Source organism: Silurus meridionalis, chromosome 12 (assembly GCF_014805685.1).
Source record: "Silurus meridionalis isolate SWU-2019-XX chromosome 12, ASM1480568v1, whole genome shotgun sequence".
Lineage (NCBI taxonomy): Eukaryota > Metazoa > Chordata > Actinopteri > Siluriformes > Siluridae > Silurus > Silurus meridionalis.
The window spans coordinates 17,790,402-17,805,312 of record NC_060895.1 but is presented as its reverse complement, the minus strand read 5'-3'; the positions used below and the strand labels follow the sequence as shown (position 1 = coordinate 17,805,312).

The window sequence follows — 14,911 nt, the reverse complement described above, 5'->3', positions numbered from 1 at the left end:
CTCTCTGTCTTCTTTATTACATTTGTAAAATCATATAATTACCATTTCAATATCACTGTTTTAATTAATAATTTTTGTGTTTTTTTATATCTCAATATCAAATGTTTAAGTTCAACTTATAAATGTTATGCAAGCCCATTTTTTGCATGAACCAGGATGATGGTGAATGTTGAAGTTCTTGAAACCCCCAAATCTACCAGCAAAGTCTTAATGTTACAATCTAGTAGAGCATGTCTTTATACAGTCTTGTATAGAATTCAGCCAATAATTAATAGGGATCATCTCATACAGTGTGAAAGTGTAAAAGACACACTGCACAACAGGATTTTTAAAAAATGCGCATATAAATGAACCTGGGAGAAACCTGCATAATGCATCTGCAACTTTGGATTTCACGTGTCTTTTTGTCAACAAACCAGCAAGAGTTTTGTAAAGATGCTCTAAGGGTTTTTAAATTGCACACAACTCGAGCTATTTGAAACAGCGTTCGTGTTATTTTAATTACTGCGCTGTGGTACAATGTCACTTGGCAGGTAAAATGTTATCATGGTTTTTTCAGTTATTCAACATCATTCAATTTATCAAACGATGCTTTAACCATAGAAATTGGCGTCATATTTTAGATCATATCAAGATTAATAATAGTTTTATTATTAGCAATTAATTACAATAATTGACTTCCATTGTATTTTGCAAAATAATTTCCCAGATAGCAAAATTCACAATTGTGAGCTCACTATTAATCACAATTTCTACATATCTTCACAATACAGTGTGATGGTACATGCATTTACCTGTATGTAGATAAAGCATCACATTGTTTGAGCCCACACTTGACCATACACACACACGTTAATGGAAACACCCAGAAACTCTTAATCATTATTAACTCATTCATAAAAGTTTCTTTTACAAAGCCACAATTTCACTGTTTCTTTTAATCCTATATCCTGTTTCCTCAACATGACTGTGCCAGATGATTTCACACCAGGACCATTAATGACCTGAGGCATTTTTACAGTTAAAACTGTAAATTAATTTAGTAGTAAAATTTTGTTATTATTATCACGTCCCGCTTAGTTATAATTTATCGGCAAACTGCATAATGTTCTTGATAAACCATTTTAACTGTCCATTTACTGTAATGTGCTTACAACAAATCTTCTTGTAAATCTTAATGACTAATGCTAAATGCACTGGTTTGTGGGAAAAAATGTCACATAGTATTCTAGTTCTAGATATTTGGTGTCTTTTTTTTGTCTGTTTGTTTGTTTGTTTGTTTTTTTTATTTTGTAGAAACCTCTTCAAGAATTGATGGCTAAACCAAATAATAATAAACGACAAATTGGTACACTGAGTGAGCTCAATCAACATTTAAAAAAATATTCTTGCAGTTTATACAACTAAATGCTTTAATAAAGTCTTCTTTTTTTTTTTTATCATGAATATGTAAGCAGATATAACTGCAATCTATGAGCTCAGCCCCAATCCTGGGAACACTGGGAAGGCAGCTGATAAATGCTTTTGGTAGCTGGGAAAAAATTATTGTCAAAACATGTGTCATGATTCCTTAGAATAGTGTTCAAGGTGGTCTTGATCTTGGTAAAGAAACCATGGTTCTGTATGTTGTCACTTTCATGATGTACGTACTGAAACTCGTTATCCTTTTTTATGTGGTAAAATGAGTCAAGCCAGAACATGTGGGTGAAGCTAGAAATACAGTGGAACCCGGTTATGCCGATGTCCTAGGGGGTTGGCAAAAAGCATTGAGATAACCGATGATCGAGATAAACGAAAATCAATATGGCGGCAATATATTAACGTGCTTGAAATTTCTTTATGTACATGATGTGCGTTAATAAATGAGAATGTGCATGCATGTGTTTTTGGAGGGTTTTTTTACACAACAGCGTTGCCGTGATTTGTTTGATGAAGGCATGCTATAAAAATTTACATACAGTACGTTTGTTAACTGTCAGGAATCCACCTGCCACGCCCCCTTCGGCGCGGCAGGTGCTTTCTCGCCCACTTTCTCTGAAGAGATAAGTGGGTTCCACTGTAGTATATACTGTATCACTGATTAGCCCAATTTAAATAAAGTAGAATAATCCAGATACCTTTGTCTGGATTCACTTTACTTCTGGAGTCACAAAGGCACTTCACTTTAGCTGAAGGCAGCTAATCAAACCATAGATTAGCATAACAGGGTTACAGACATCAGAAACACACAGACAGGTCAGAAAAGGACATTTTCACATAGTTTAGTAGTTTAGCTAGGTTTATTATCATGTTCTTGTCTGATTGGTGAACTGACAACATGGTTTGTTAAAGAAAAAGACATGCTGACAGTGAAGACAGACACTAATCAAAAATGGTAACATGAAGCACCACTACTGACCAAAACATAACCACTTCAAACTTATGCTTCTATTTACACCAAGTTCATCACTAATGCTTAAGCATTAAAAGGTAACTGTCGCAGAGGTTCAGAAATACCCAAATTCATTATTTTATTATACAATTTTAAGAAATGCCATGCTTTGGTTCATATAATTGTGTTTCATCAATTTATTCCACATACATCCTAATATTGATGTTTAGATCTGATTAGAGCATGTGAATTAATGAGCTTCTATAAATGGCAAAAATATAGCCCATCTGAATGCTTAGTTCCAAACATTTGCCATTGATCTTCTACTATAACGCTTCTCCTCTAGTAAGATTTTTCTAGCTTATTCCACCCCAAGCTCTCCATCATCATCCTCAGGGCAAGCAGTGAATTCCTTCTCTGGCAACAAGCCATACTCATTTAGGAAATTCTCCACATCAGTAGGGAAGAACTCCTCACTGAGATGCTTGGTAACACAAATGAAGTTTCCCAGCATTTCTCCAGCCTTATATACCAGCACAGTGGGTAGGACATCATCGGAGAACCTTTCTCCTGCACCCGTGGCAGATGCTAGAATTCGACAGAACTTCACACTGGGGTACTCGACTGCCAGGCTGTTCAGGCAGTTGTTGAGAGCTTCACAGCCTTTGACAGCATCGTCATAGATGTGCACGATGATCAGTGTGAGCTGGTGCTCCTTTTCGATGGCCTTGAGGAAGGCTTCACTGCTTTCCAGCTCAAAAACGCTGTCAAACTTGGGGCCAAAACTCAAGCGATCATGCAATTCCTGCATGCACTGTCTGCGGTATTTCCTCAAACATCGCTCATCTTCCTCCTGGATCATCTCATACTCCTGAACGCTCATCTGGTTGGGTAACACATCATGCTGTTAGCAGTGCTAGAAGATGATATTTACACAAACACAATGATGCTGGATGTGATGCTGGATGATTGCACCAGCGTTTTGACTGTGTGTTAGGAAATCAGAAACAAGTTTAGCAATTTCCCATAAACTAAGTCAAATGATTTTTCAAAATAGACGAACTTATATGATGTTTTTATCCTGCTAACTACTTATTAATAAACTAGTTAAGCTTTCTAATAAGCACAGGTTTGTTAGTGCACTAGCTAGTTATGTAGCTGCTCAGATATAAATGATATGCATAGGCTAAGTACCAAATCAATTAAAAAAAAAAAAACACCATAAACTTGTCCAGTTTTGTGTTGTAGTTAATATGGAATTGTACCATCAGGTCCATATTAACTACACCATATAAGGTGGCAATAACATGTTAAAAACTATTCGGGTATTCAGGGTAAAGCCTTTTGGGGATTTTTTTTGTATTTGTTAATAACCTTCCGGTAAATTCTCTCATTATCATCGTTGTTAGTCTTGGGGTTGGACATCTGTCTGAGTAGCTCTCTCCGCTTTTGAGGTGTGCTCTCATGGTCTTCACTTTCTAGTTTAAATTTTCTCCAGTCATGGATCACTCCTTTGGGACCTGCAGAAACCACAAGCATCACCAACAGTTAATCATACTTTGACAGAATACATAAGGAATACTTTTACCAAAGTGCTAAAGATATATTTAATGAAGTCAGGTTGGTATTAACAAGTATATTTGATTGATGAATCATCACATTTAAAGTCAATTTGTTGCAAGCAATATATTTGTTAGAATTGTTTTTGTTGTTGTTTCAAACTCCCTTAGAACACCAACAAAAAAGATTAAAAAAAAAAATAGAATTGCATATTAGCGTAGAAGTTACAACAAGGTGCTGTTTATCGTTACCTCAATTCACCCAAACTAAAAGTACTGTTTAAAATGAATAAAATGTTGTTTGTTTGTTCTCTTACAAAAAACCAACTGTGTAGTTCACCCGAAAATGAATAGCAATCTACGCAATTTAAGATAAACATCAGAGACATGTAATAGTGGAAAATAGTTATTGTGAAACAAGCACAAAATAAAGATGCAGTAAGATTGTGTTCTGTGAAAGAGTTATGAGTCTCAGTTATGAAAACCTGATTGTAATTTCACCACTATGAACAACTAGCTACTTTTTTTTTCTTATGGCACTAATCATATGCGAAAAATGGCTAGTTAGTTGACCCACTTTCTGAATCTCCATGCTGTTACCACAAATGTGTAGATTGTAAGAGCCAGTTATAAAAGGAGTTTTATGTGGCCCGGAGGGGCAGTGTGATAGTGTTGATGACTCACAGGGTCCACAGCCATTGTGAACCTAAGCTACTGTCTGTGTGTAACTCCAGCTAGGTGTTTATGAATTTTCTCCAGGTTCTCGGTTTTGGGTGACACATTATGCTGTTAGCAATGCTTTATATTTATGTCACGCAATCATGCTAACAGTCTGGCCTATGTGGCAAATATTCCATCAAAAAAACTTTGCACCTGAGTGTCAGAATTTCAACAAGTTTGGCCAATTCTCTGAGGTAAGTTAAATCATCTTCTTTATAGCAAAGAAATTACCAAAATTTGCCTCTGAATCGATGGCCCCTGTTAGAGAAAGAATTAATCACAGTTACAGTTACAGTTACATGGTAAATCGTCTCATGACAATGCTGGGTGGATGTTTTTCCTGCGTTCAGCATACCTTGCAAAAAGCCTAATTAGCCGATCACTATAGGTTATAGGCTATGCAAGACCCTGAATGGGATTCTCTTCAATTGGAGACCAATCTGTCCAGATTGGGATGGTTGGAAAGATTCATGAAGGGACTGAGCACCTGAAGAACTTCAAAGATGGATTTGGACAGTAATTAATGTTCATTGTTAAAAGAGCTATACAAATAAAATAAAATTGAATTGAATTGGATATTTCTGCCCAATGCTTTGTTCTCCTGGAATAGACTCTCGATAGACTGTGACACTGACCAGTACAATGTGGTTACTGAACATGAATGAATTAATGAATTGGTAAATCAGAGATGACTATGGTTAAGCTAATTCTAGCAATCATGTCTCAGCCTTCCATGAGGACAGAATAAATTAAATCACTGCACTGTTGCCCTGAGAAAATGACTGGGGAGGTGCATCCTTAATCAGGTATCTCATTATGATCCACCATACTGGTCCACCAAGAATGCTGCTTGGCCTATCTGCACTGCTGAGAACTGCACTGAATCCAGCCATCCTGATGGGGTTCACTTAAGATGTCACTTAGTCTCTCAGCTCCATCCAGGACTTCTCTCTTTTTTCGACTCTGCCATGGCCACTGTTGCCTCACCTCCTGACTTTAACAATGATGCCACTGCTTCTACCTTACTTAAGCTTTATTTTGGTCTTCTTAGATCCTCAATTGCCTTTAGCATAAAGCAGACAAAAAACAATTGTGTTACTCACAAGATAGCAATGCTGCACTTAAATACAGCATGGTGTGACATCAGCGTCAAGTCTGAGCAGTGATTTTTTGTTTGTTTGACACATTATGATGTTAACAATACTAACAACATATTTACCTGTCATCAGACATATGATGCTAACTGTCTGGTTTCGTGTTACATATTCCAACAAAAAGTATTGCATCACTTGTCTACCTTTAGGTCATGAAGTCAACAATTCTAAAGGACAAGTGGCAAGTTCCTTGAGGTGACGTAAAACTAACTGCCTTTATACCAAGGAAATAAATAAGCTTGCTCTGTGAGCTGATGTCCCATGCTTTTGATAGCGTTAAATAAAACATATTTTTTTTTAAATGTTTTTTAAAGTTTTTATTATGGGGAGGGTTGAGTTAGGAAGGGCATTCAGCGTACAAACGTGCCAAATCGACATGCGGATTACGAATACGGATGTTCTTCCTAAAGATGAATGCAATTCCCAAAATTGTGTACATCCCAAAAAAGGGTTTATGCCAAAGAAACACCTTTGTTTTTAAGAACAATCTAACCTGGAGGCTGTATTCGTATTTATAAATTGCCAGAGTTTTGTCTTTACTTTTCTACACCTGTATAATATTTAGATTGTGATCTGACTACCCAGAAAGAGTCAGGTGTCATTCAAGATTTTATCCTCATGCCTTCTTAGTGATTTTCCCTGGTACTGTCATCTCTGCTTACTTAATTGAGATGTAAATCTATATCCAGATTTCTGTCTACCTGCTTGTGAACATGTCTGTTGCCATTTGTGGAATTATTATGTGGTGTCCGATGATTTTTAAAAAACTGAACATAAAAGGTAATATTAGTGTCTTTGTGTTACCTGTGTGTGTTGCTGGTAGTTCCTCTTCTGAAACTATTTCCGACATCTTCTGACTTCTGAGAAAAGATCATAACAGAACTTCCGGGGTTTGCACTTAAGTACATATATGATCTCAAATTTGCCCATTTTGTGCAACCTCTTGGTAAATCCACAATGAGGAAATAGTCAGAATTTATTTGACATACTGAGAAAATTTCTCAAAACCATAATAATATTTGTTTTATGCCACAGTGTATAGCATGCGATGATAGAAAAAGGGGAGTAATAACCTGAGTAAATAGACTGACAGTAAGACTGAGTAGGATGTCAGGATGTGTGGTGGATTAAATAAATGGATTATAATGATGTAAGTACAGGATGATGGATTGTAGATGTCAGTGTCACCTACAATTATCAAGGTTGAGGTTGGATTATAAGATTATTACACATTATTGTACACTAGTTTTGCATTTCATCAGACATCTGCTGTGGGTGCTTTTATGTGTATGTACAGTAGCTACACACACAATGTATATGTACACACACAATATTAATATATATATATATATATATATATATATATATATATATATATATATATATATATACTTATTTAACATGTAATTTTAAATTTATATATATCCAAATGTTGCACAAAATGCACTTTCTCGCACTTTACAGAATATATAATCTATTGAAATTTATTTTGCATTACTTGCTAAATTAAAGTTTTTATTCTAATTATAATGTCTAACACAATGTCTCTCCTACATGAAGGTATCTTTTATAAATTCTTATATTGTTGTTTGAAATTTGCTGTTTGTACATAGCATTATGAATTAAGTGAATTCAATTCAATTCATTTTTATTTGTATAGCGCTTTTAACAATGAACATTGTCTCAAAGCAGATTTACACAGATAATGTGGTAATAAAAATTAATATGTTCTTAATAAGTGAGTTTGTTCCTGATGAGCAAGCCGGTGGCGACTTGTTTTTTGGCTTTCTCTTGAAGACAAACAAAAGAGCTTTGAATGTTTTTTTTGGCTCTGAGAATGTTCTTAGCACGTAAAGATCATCTACTGTAGGTATACAGGTAGATGAAATGTATAGTTGGACTTTTGAAAATTCTGCATGAATTTTGGAGGACTATACCAAACAATACAAATATTCATAATTATACATTCATTATACATAAAATTACCTCCTTATTCTGTAGTTATAAGGCATTGTAGAGGAAGTACAATGTATAAGTACATATTTGACAAATAATGTTTGGTTCCTACATCCAGATTTATAACTAACTACTATATATACAGCACTTATTGTAACAGATTTAAAGTAAAACCTTTTATGGAGTCTAATTTTAAATTATAATCCTTAAATATACAGTGAATCTTTACAGACCATTTTTCAAAGTGTGTATAGCACAGGCACATCATTCAAAGTAGCATTCTCTTAGCAGATATTAATTGGTGGATCATTAACATGTCCTGATTGTAGATGATTGCAAATTATTAACATTAGACAGGATTTATCACATCGATTATAAAAAAGAGATAAACAGGTTGGGAGTGAGTGCTGTCTGGCTTACCTGACAGTATAGTGTATCTTGAACAGATGTGTCTCCTATGGTTTTTAGATTTTCTTAAGAATTTCTCAAACCCCGGTGGTCTACATTGGAGATGGCAGGTGTGGTCTAGGTGCTTATTAGAATTAGACATGGGCGTCACAACGACATAATAATGGCGTGTAATCAGATTAGAGCAGGAGATTTAGGTATCCTACATTAGCCAGTCTTTCCATGAAGGCACATGAATGACAGAAAGATGAATGTATAGAGTGCTGATTGCTTTAAACTTATAGATTTAATAGATTATAGAATGATTTAGGCTGGTGAAATGATCTGTCAGGGAAAGTTGATGATGAAGTTAATAATAAGTATATAATTACACTCAAATTTAAATGTTCAGGACTGACAAGAGTAGAAGAGACAAGACACTACTCCACACTGTTTCCTTCACTTTTGGGATTTAATGAAGTAAAGTAATATTACAATTGGTTGGTGGGATCTGTTAACACCATAAAGTTGATTGGATAAACAAACAATGATCCTGACAAGGATAAAACTCTTACTGAACGTGATCGACTAAACAAATGAATAAAAGAATGAACGAGCGAACGAACGAATGCTAATACTATAAATCAATGCCTTATTTAATGCATTATTGCATAATTACTCTGCACAAGAGTGATGTGTTTATGAGGAATTTATTAAGAAACTTTAACAAAGACTATAAGCAGCTCATTGTTAGTGCTGTGTTAGGTAACATTGCATTGCATAATTTGGATTTTTAGCCTTTCACTTATTCATCCCAGTGCAGTTCATTCTTAACACTACTCTAGGAAGCAATTCAAGACATTCCTCTTGTTCTTGTGTTCTTGTTAGACTGTGACATGAAAAATGTGGAAAGGATGGACATTCACACCTCTGTTTAGGGTGACAGAGGTAGTTGCTGAATACGTGGCCTGCTTGAAACCTGATCAAGTTCTGCAGTTAATGAGTGTTTCTTCTGCTCCAGGCTAAAGGAGATTATAACAATGCCTGTGTGTCATAAAGGAGCACATGCATGTTGTGTCTTGTCTTTTCTTGTTGGCAATCTCCTTTTTCTATCTTTTATTTTCTTTGGCTCCACAGTTTTTTTGTTTGAAGTTGTTACAGAAAAGGATGTTAAGAATATCCATTGTAAATTCTAGAAGGAAAGAAAGAAAGAAAGAAAGAAAGAAAGAAAGAAAGAAAGAAAGAAAGAAAGAAAGAAAGAAAGAAAGAAAGAAGTCTTTATTGTGAAGTCAGTTTGGATCCATGACTTCAGTGTAAAAAAAGTACACTGATTTTTTTTTCAGATTTAAAATATTTTGTTGAACACATTATGTTATAGGCTTTATATTTACATTTAACATTATTTTAGTTATGGTGTTTTACCTCTAAGCCTTAGAGAAAATGTATTTTTCTTTCCTCAATTTCCTCATTGTGATCACTAGATGGAGGTAAAGCTGAGGGTTTTTTATTTCTGGCTGGCCAGGCTCTTCCTGAGGCCTTATAAGGGGGAACAAAAAGGAAGCACCCCTTTTTCCTCATCCCCTTCATGACTACTGCACTCTCAGAAATGTTTATGTGGCCTACAGAGGGTTCCTAATGATGAAATAAACTAAATCTGAATCACACTGACCTGCTAGAAACCTCAGAGTCTGGCTTCCTCAAACAAATCATTAGTAAAACAGGGATGCTGCATTATGCCACAAAGACAAATTGCACCACACAGTTTGCTTTCATTTATGGTGGCGGAAATTATATCACAGTGTCTCTCTCTCTCTCTCTCTCTCTCTCTCTCACTCTCTCTCTCTTTCTCATTGTGGGAATTCTGTTTTTTCTCCATTTCATTTGACTTGACATAGCATTTGTTATGTGCCTATGATATTTTTTAAGGAAGGAAGGAAATGACACACTTTGATTCACATTTCTTCATTTTGATGATTTTCTACCAGAAAGAACAAGACATAACTGCTTTATTGTTGTCCTCAGACATACTGATATACTCATATTTAAAATAATAGTATATTTATTTAAGATAATTATTTGCACAATACATTGCCATCAGTAAAAAAAAGGTGTTTGGAAGAAGGACATCAGAGTAAAAAAGTAATCCAAATCAGGGTGCTAAGCAAATGACATGACTATAAACTTATAAACTTATAGAGTAGCCATTGGTTATAAGTTATATAATAAATATAATTTAATTATTAATTAATGAATGACACATAGCAGATATTTCATGTTTGGGAGAATTCACCAGTAAAGTTAGTTCCTGGAATTAATTACATCATATTATATATATTTGCGATATATCAGTGGTGGACAATAACAAAGTAAAAATAATTTGTTACTGTACTTAAGAAGCTTTTTGAGTATCTGTACTTTACTGAAGTATTTCTGTTTAGGGAGACTTTTACTTTAACTTCACCACATTTCAAAATCAAATATGTAACTTTTTACTCAACTTCATTTTGCGAAATCAGTTGTTTCTTTTTATTTATGAGTGGATAAAAACTCAAACACGCAGCAAACCACCAATCAGGGAAGAGGTGTTTTGAACGTGTATCTATTGCATGCCACACAAGTCCTTATGTTTTTGATGTAACTATAGAAATTAAACAATATTAATCTAAAGCATTCATACAAAATTACAGCACTATTAATGTCCAGAAACTAAAACGAATAATGGAATACACTTGTCAGTTTATTTCAAACGGCAGGTGATACACTGAAATGTCCACCGTAAACTTTATCTGAACTGTTCACCCGGAAAACCTCAGACTTCAGACAACTCTCTTCAGACACCAGTTGAGTCCTAAAATGGTAAGATCGGTGTAATTATTAGACTAAACGGATGGAAACCACGTATTAGAGAAGAAATTTGACTATATCTGGCTCTACCTCAACACAGAACTTCTGTCTATTTAGGCATCCTTCTCATGAAAGCAATTGTGTTTTTAATAATGTGCATGTTAAATCAAAGGCCAGTGCAATGGATTAAGAGTTATTATTTTATTACATTATTTATTTATTTTTAAATCATGAACTTAGGGAGCATTAGTTTCCAGACAGAAAGCTTTAGATTGATACCATAACAGCATTAGGCAAAGGTGAGATCAATCAGAAGGTTTAGAAGACAGAATGAGCACAGACAGACAGACAGACAGACAGACAGACAGACAGACAGACAGACAGACAGACAGACACAAATTCCAACCATGTTTCCATCCCACCCCAGAGCTTCAAAGCATCTTCAAAGCATTAGTCTTCCAAAAGTGCTTATTAAATATCTGAGGTGAAAAATTAATATTACACTGATCTGCTTTTTTTTTGGCAGACAATACAAATCTTTCTAAACATTCTGATTTGAATGGCCAGTCTCCACCTCATTGATTCAGTGGTAAATTTTTTGTTTTGGTTTTTTTTAACCACATGTACCCTCCAGGGATTCCTTCCCAGAAACCACTGCGTGAGAGCTCTTTCATTCATCTGGATTTTTTTTGTTACTGGATAATGCCATGCATCTGGATTTAATAACTGGACCACAGCTGCAATGGATTTATGAATCATAATATTTATACATGTTGTTTCTATACGCAACACATTAATTAGATCAATCTTGAGGATTTTACAAAATAGATTGGCTGTTATTTACTTGCATTTTTTTCCAGGAAAAAAAAAATTTGGATTTGTTATTGGGTAAAAATTTGTCAATACTATAATATTAGAATTTTATTACATTTCTCACGTAATGGGGTGGTGTGAGAAGCAGACTTTCTTTTATCAGCCCAAATTGTTTTTTTTTCAGGAATCTTTTTGAACCACAGCAATATGCAAATGTAATTTTATCTGTTTATAATGACATTTATTGCTGTGAAGGGTGTGTGAAGGACACTAACACCATACCAGTTAACACTTTAATAACAATCAGATTGGAGTTTTAAAAAAACACTGCTATAGATAGATATCGATGTTGTATAATAATAGTAATAAAGTTCTATGTTAATTTCTATGTTAATTTCAATTTTTTCAAAATAATCTTATTTTATTATGTGTTTATTATGTGTTATCTGTAGAGGATCATGAGGAAGAAATGCTGAACACTGAATATACAGAAAGAATAAAATGATATCACACTGACTGCAGAGTGAATTCAACAAAGCAACAATTATATCGATCTTTTCTGAAATATAGACAATTAATACAAAATGAAAAAGTCTATGATACAGAAAGGGTTCATTAAAAAAACAAGATTTTCTCTGTCATTTGTAAAAAATTGCATAACTCTCTGAAAGAGAGTGTTTTGCAGAATTTTGTTTGGAATCACGTTCAGTGGTTTAATGTGTGGTCTTTTGGCATGTGACTGAGCTTTCTCTAGTGCCTAGTACGCTGCAGCTCAGGAATGCAGTCCGGCCTGATTGCGAAAGACGAGAAAGTTTGAGGATATGAGCGTTTAGACTACTCATTTGGAAAAGCCTAATAACCCCCCCACTTTCCCCTAATGCATCAGAGAGTGTTAAGCATGAGACATGCAGGCATGAGTACGTATGATTTGTATTTCCCCTCATGTGAGATCATTGTTTTGATTAGCCAGGATCTCTTCATGAGACTTGGATCTAGTGGTTTATGTATGGAAACACAGTTACAAATCATGAACGAATGCACATAATAAAAAAGGACATTCTAAAGTGTCGGCACACTTTAAAATGTTCCTCTTAAAGAAAACAATGCTAATCTGGATATCTGTATGCTAACTATGTTAATAGTTTGGTCTGGTGATTAATTAACATGCAAGTCTACATGAGATATTTTTAAGTATTTAAATCATATAAAATTTCAAGAGTAAACAGCAGAATTAACAGTTTAACAGCAGGATGCCAATGTTACTTGCAAAAAATGTAGGCAGAAGAAAAAAAAATCAAAACACAATAAGGAAATCTCACTGCTTTCTTTGGATGATATTAGGCAGCGTAATGTGACCTAATAAATTCATTTTATATGTTACAGTCATTTGTAAGGGATTCCAAAAGTGTTACTGTAAGCAGCGTTATATGTGTTACCTAATATGGTGAGATTGTGCCATTTCTGTGTAAAAACCCAGTTCTTCAAAGGCTGACACAAAGTATAGTGCATTCTTTCTATGTGAACTTTGTTCATCACCTTCTCTGTCTGGTTTTGACTAGAAGCATGTCTAAACACGCCTTAACTTCTGTCTGAGTGACTGTGGGGATTTACTTATTTTGCATCCTAATAAATTAATATGTATAATTATTTGGCTTATTGGGAATTCATTTTTGAAATCACCTGGAAGTAATACATAATTTTGATTTGATTTCAGGTATATTTTTTAGACTTAATTATGAATAAAAAAATATTTTCAGATTATTCTGAAAATAAGATAAAAAGAATCATATCTGAGGCTCAGATTATTTTCTGCATGTTTTATGGTTTTTCTTCAGGCTTTCTGATTTTATTCAACCAAACATGCTGTTGGTTGGATTTGCTATTGCTATGGATAGAGGATAAAGTGTTGAGTGAGAATTAAGGAGTTTTGTTCACATCAGAAAGTCTGTAGGACTTCATTTTTTAATATAGCTTGGCGAATAAATGTCAGAAAAGATTAAAAATGAGATATGCTTTCATTACTTGTTTGCAACATTTGAGTATTAAATCAAGAAGAGAATCAAATAAGGTCTTGAAAACTATTTAAATTTGATTTATTTGTATTTTTTTTTTTACTTCAATTGAGAATGCAAGCCAAACATCTGTTTGAGATTTCGCTAACAATTTCATTGGACATGATTCACAAAAGCTGATGATGATTTGTGGTTTGAGATTAGACTCCTGCACATTTTTTTGCACAATAGAAATTCTCATTCGCTCATCTGCTTTTTGTTTATTTCAACCTGCACATGAAGCTTTTATTCAGCTGCTTTTCCATTAGTAGCTGTTTTGCTAAGCATGCAGAATTCCCACTATGCATTCGTGCATTACGGAGAGAACTGAGGAGGTAAAATGTACACGTTCTCAACAAGATCCTCTATTGAAGAAGCCGAGCTGGAATTTTTTACTTAAACAGACAAGAGTTGTTTTAACCTTCTAACATGACGAGAGTGAATCAGCCGCCCAGTTGAATCAGCATTTCGTTTTTTAAATGTGTCAGCACCATGACAACAGACTGGTCAAGATTACCCATGAGTCATTGGGAATGCGACATTGTAGAAGTGTGGAAAAATGGTTTTAGTGATGGTGTGCAGCAGACCGGAACAGACAAAAGCGAAAATAATCTCACAATGACGCATTACTTTTATATATAAAACCTACATGCATGTAAGGATGATGCTCACTTTATTCACTGATATGAACTACTGAGACACCAAATTTTCCAACCAGAGCTATTTTCATTAACAATGAAGGATTTTGTCCAAAGCCAAGTTAAAAAACTCATAGACTTTATTTAACCAGAACAAATAGAACTGTGAAATAGAATGCTGTATAGTAGATATGCATTATTTTAGTGTTTTATTAAAAAATATACATCTGATCCATAAACTATTATACCATAAAATGTGTAAAACATAAAATTTCATTATACAAATGATTCATTCATACCATCTATATATTTCTTGTTATTTTATAATATATTATTATGCTATATTATTTGTATTTCTTGGTTATCATTAATCTAAAGCCCCTCTTTTCCCCACACTGGACAGAGGGGAACATTACAG

The 14,911-nt window shown here is 34.4% G+C and overlaps 1 protein-coding gene across 1 annotated transcript; it reads right to left on the bottom strand.

The window, feature by feature from the left end:
• Positions 1 to 2,260: 2,260 nt before the first annotated feature.
• Positions 2,261 to 8,329, bottom strand: pdca (phosducin a). Its single transcript, XM_046863471.1, has 4 exons — positions 8,181 to 8,329; positions 6,609 to 6,664; positions 3,746 to 3,891; positions 2,261 to 3,254 (listed from the first exon to the last, which is right to left on the bottom strand). The coding sequence occupies exons 2-4, from the start codon at positions 6,652 to 6,654 to the stop codon at positions 2,733 to 2,735; spliced, it is 714 nt and encodes a 237-aa protein (XP_046719427.1). The 5' UTR covers positions 6,655 to 6,664; positions 8,181 to 8,329; the 3' UTR covers positions 2,261 to 2,732.
• Between the last annotated feature and the right edge of the window lie 6,582 nt (positions 8,330 to 14,911).

Excerpts from the sequence above, each read along its gene's own strand:
- pdca (XM_046863471.1), bottom strand. The coding sequence starts at position 6,654 with ATGTCGGAAATAGTTTCAGAAGAGGAACTACCAGCAACACACACAG. Across the intron at positions 3,892-6,608 it reads ACTACCAGCAACACACACAG|GTCCCAAAGGAGTGATCCAT; the intron begins GTAACACAAAGA and ends TGGTTTCTGCAG. Across the intron at positions 3,255-3,745 it reads ATGAGAGAATTTACCGGAAG|ATGAGCGTTCAGGAGTATGA; the intron begins GTTATTAACAAA and ends TTACCCAACCAG.